The sequence below is a fragment of the Mus caroli genome, chromosome 6 (genome assembly GCF_900094665.2).
Source record: "Mus caroli chromosome 6, CAROLI_EIJ_v1.1, whole genome shotgun sequence".
Lineage (NCBI taxonomy): Eukaryota > Metazoa > Chordata > Mammalia > Rodentia > Muridae > Mus > Mus caroli.
Window position 1 is genome coordinate 134838945 of NC_034575.1, and position 4563 is coordinate 134843507.

Below are 4563 nucleotides of genomic sequence, written 5' to 3' on the forward strand. Positions count from 1 at the left end.
CAAAGTATCCCAGTGTAGACACCTGCCTGTTCATCTTAGCTGGCGCTTCACAGCAGTGGTGACCTCAGTGATAGCATGATGGTACTTTTCTGAGGCAGCCTTGAACTCCTCCAGGTGCTTCTCATAACTTTTGATGGCTGCCTGAAGCTGTGTCCTCTCCACTGCTCCCAAGATGGCTTGAATGATCATATCCATCCCGAGGCTGAGCACGGCAACGCCAATGCTTCCAAGGAGAGAAGTCCCGATGTGAGCTAGCAAGACACCAGCTTGCTAATTATGCCAGTTGTGACCCTGGAGCCCACCAGTTTAACAGCCACTGCACTGGCTGCAGATGTAGCTTCTCCCAGGATGACAGAAATGACCTTTTGCACAATGGCAATCTTCTCCGTCTCCCTCTCCTTAATATCCTGCAGCTTCCTATAAAGGGTTGGCTCTAGTTGGTCTTTCAGTGCCTCGTCAACCTTTTGCAGTTCCTTTTGGATTTTTGTCATGGCTTGGATAATGATGTCACAGTTTTCCTTGATAGTTCCATCGCTTTTCATTTCAATGAAGGCCAGCCTGCACCCCAAGTGGGTATTAAGAACCCCTGTGAGCTTGTTGGTGACCTGGAAGCTGTCAGACAAGCAGTCCAGGAGCTGCTGGTGAAGGCGGTTCACTTCCTGTCGCCTCCTTGGGTTTTGTGGGTAGAGGAAGTCACTCTGAGCCATATTTCAGGAAGCCTCTGAAAAATGAAACAGGAAATCAGCTCAGAGTACCTCCATGACTCTAGCCAGGCAGTCATCAACGTGGCCATAGCTAAAGACTGCCTCAGAGGACACAGCAGGTTTGATTTGTTGGCTTGTTGAGAGGGGATCTCATGGAGCCCAAGGGAGGTGTGCATTTCTGACCCATCAGTGTGGACTTCCGGTGAGCTGCGATTGCAGGCCTGCACCCCTCTGCTGGGTTTTGCCTGGTTTATACCGTGGGTCAAGGCCAGAGCTTCATGGGTGCCAGAAAAGCCTTCCACAGCCTCAGCCCCTGGGAAGCTCGCTCCTGACTGCCATTACTTTCCCAACCCCTACCACCACCAGGTTATTTTCCAAGAGTTAGAGTTAAATCAACAGTCTAAAGATATAAATGTAGTGCTCATGTATTTGATAATTTAAAATATTCATACCAGGGCTGGCAGGAGGCCTAATTGGTAGCAGTGTTTGCTTCACAGACCTGAAAAGCTGAGGTTGCTCCTTGGGACCCCCATGATAAAAAGAAAGAACTGACTCTAGCAAGGTGTCCTCTGAACTCTCTATGCCTACAACAACATACAGGAACCCTCCCACAACCACCTCACCCCTGCCCAATAAATAATTTTGCAATTTAGAAAAGGAGCTAAATGTTAGGACCATTTTATACCTCTCTGGGTAAATTATTTCTAAAATTAAGGGATATGCAAAAATAACACCCGTGTAATAATCCCTCACCAGCCAGGCATGGTGGCATATGCCTTTGAGCCTGGCACTCTGGAGGAAGAGTCACGCAGATCTCTGTGAGTTCAATGCCAGCCTGTACTTAATAGCAAGTTCCAGACTAGCCAAGGCAACACAATGAGAGCCTGCTTCAAAACCAAAACGTCCTCGAAATAAGAGTACACATTCAAGACTGTAGACGGAAATGTCAACTGAGGAGACAGTGGACAGCATATGCGTGTAGGTCGGCTCTGCTCATGTCTGGGACTCTGAACACATTAAAGGAGGAATCTAAAAGAAGGGAAAGGATGATTACCTCTAACAGTTAGCGTTAGTTTCATGGTACTGTGTAGGTGATGTAGGTTTTCTGGAAAAGAACCACCTTGCATGAGAAGGCTACCGATTGTCAGCTATTATTATTATTATCATTATTGCTGCTGTTGTTGTCCTGGATGGCACAGAACTCTTGTTGTAGGCCAGGCTGTCCTTAAACTCATACAAATCTTCTTGACTCTGCATCTCACTGCTAGGATTAAAGGTGTGTGCTCCCCTACCCGGTCTTGTTTATCCTCTTTAAATTGTTTATTTAAATTAAAATTTACACTTTTCATTCCAAGTCATGGGCCTCAGTTGGACCTCTCATTTGTATATATCATTATGCTTTGTTCTTCCCTACCTCTTCTTGCTATCACATTTTTTTTTCTGTTTTTTTTTTTTTTTTTTTTTTCCGTGATAGGGTTTTTCTGTGTAGCCCTGGCTGTCCTGGAACTCACTCTGTAGACCAGGCTTGCCTCGAACTCAGACATCCGTCTGCCTCTGCCTTCCAAGTGCTGTGATTAAAGGCATGTGCCACCACCGCCCGGCTGTCACTTTTCAAATACAACTTTTCACAGGACTTTAGAGAACACAGTGCATCCTCTGCCCAGAGCTACAGGAACTTAAAGAGAGAAACTAGGATTGAGGGGACTGCAGGAAACTTCTAGAAAGTGACAGGTGATTTGTGTATTGGCAGATGTTCACATTATAATGTTGAGACATTTAAAATAGCACCTGATAAAATATCTTACATGTACCTTTAAACAGAGGAAGAAAGACATCTGCAGTCCCACTGTCATGAGTGTTTTTACTTCTAAAATTTATCTATGTGCAAGAAAATCTTTACAATGTTGTAATAACAATAAAATTGTAGCAATAATGAGATTCTTCTTATATTAAGTCATTGACTTTCCTGTACTTCTAATTTTATAAGCAGTATATTAGTTACATAAACCAATCTAAATATCATAATTCAATAAACCTCAAATTGTGTTATATTTGTAATGTTTATATGCATAGCTTGTTTTNCCCTCCATCATCTGCATTCTTTCCTGGGAATAAATAGGTTGAGTGGCAACAGAATAAGAGCTGTGTGACATGGAAATAAAGCCCAGCTGTGGGGGTCAGGTCTCTCAGTCCACCCTGTGACTTCNGGAAGCAAACTCAAGTTGTCAGGCTTGGCCCACACGTTTACCCCCTGAGCCATCTTGTTGACTACATTTTTTATTCTCTTTGGCAAACATTCAAATTGCATGTCAAAAAGCTTTTCTTCTGACACCCACAGTTAATTTTTATGCCATGATGCTGGTGTCTGTCTGCTATGGTCTTGTTGAACTTGGAAACATAGGGTACATTTCAAAAAGAGTCGTTCTTCTAAATATGCAACTGAAGATATTTATGATGAATTGATAAGGTCATTTCTATTTCTATTTCAGGAAAGTGAAAGACATAGTAGAGCTGAGTAACAGAATGATAGGATGGGCCTTGTTCTGATCATTTCTAAAGCTGGGCTGAAGCATGGTGCATGTAAGCCGAGTATGCCAGGGTTTTCGTGTGTAAGTATAGACTGAGGCTTTCACATAGTAAGTATGTGTTACCTTACATACATGCACACTCATCCCCAAACACACACACACACACACAGAGACAGAGACAGAGGACAGTGAGCTGAGGTGTTCACTCAGCTCATGCACTGCTGACTCCCTCCTNGCTGTGCACTTGTGAGTGAACACAGCGTACAGGCAAGGCCAGACACTTTGCAGAGGAAAGAGCAGCTGCTGTCTAGCCCGAGCTTCACTTAGTTCAATCAAAGACATGCTCCTCAGTGTTAGTGAATCCTGATGCAATGCTCCGTTTTCTGATACAAACCCCTCTAAATCTCCTCTAATATTTTGAGCAGAATGACTTCATAATTCTGAGCAGAATGAAGCCTGTAACGGTTACCCATCNGCANTTATCACAGGATTCTGTTGTGCACTTGAGACATTTCTCAGAAAAACATTGTGTTTCCCCCCACAAAGGCTGCTTAGAGGCACAGACTGTATCAAAGTATGAGTAACTTCATGGAACTTCTGCTCATGGTTTTGTTCAGGTTCTAAGGAAATACAAAACCTGATACAGCCAAAATGTAAACAGCAGCCCCCCTCCCAGGCTAGGTGTGCTGCTCCTTATCAATGCACGTGCTGTCCATTGGCTCGAGTGAGAGCCACCTTTATTCCTTCATGACAATTTATGCGGCTCACTCATGACACTGAAGATACAGAACATCTTCTAGACAAGCATTGCACTTTCCCACATGTAGCATGGCTCCATCTCCAGCCTTCCTAACATTCATGTCTTCATTGCCTCTCTCCCTCAGTGACTTAGTCTTACAGNTCTCAATAAAATTCTTCCTTCCCTGCTGCCTTCAAGGAGGGAATCTCCAAAGCATGCCCTGAGAGCCCCTCAGAGAAAGCTGACAGGGTGTATGGCCACTCACAACTGGCATTATCCCAAAGCCTGTAATTAAGGCTTGTTCTTTGGAGCATTCTAGTGCTCACTGAGTCTCCACATCCCTTACCTTTCTGGCTTTCCCAAGTGTGTGTGCTCTCCGTGTCTCTGCAGTGTTGTAGAAGGGTTATCCCGTGGGCTCATCTGGAAGTTTCTGGTGGAATGTGATGAGGCATGAGATTTTCTGCTCTCTGCTGGGTCCCTCTGCCCATCTGGTTCACAGCCATTTCTGCCTGGCTCAGTTTTCACAATACTTCTGTTTCCTATAATCATATGTTTCTGTTGCTATAATCATAAGCAATATTAACTTAGTCAT

At 44.2% G+C, this 4563-nt stretch overlaps 1 protein-coding gene across 1 annotated transcript; it reads right to left on the reverse strand.

Annotated features, from left to right (window-relative positions):
* Smco3 (single-pass membrane protein with coiled-coil domains 3) lies at positions 1–4563 on the reverse strand. Its single transcript, XM_021164866.2, is given in 3 exon segments — positions 1–260; positions 263–721; positions 4318–4563. Coding segments are annotated over 2 exon segments (675 nt in total). The 5' UTR covers positions 708–721; positions 4318–4563; the 3' UTR covers positions 1–30.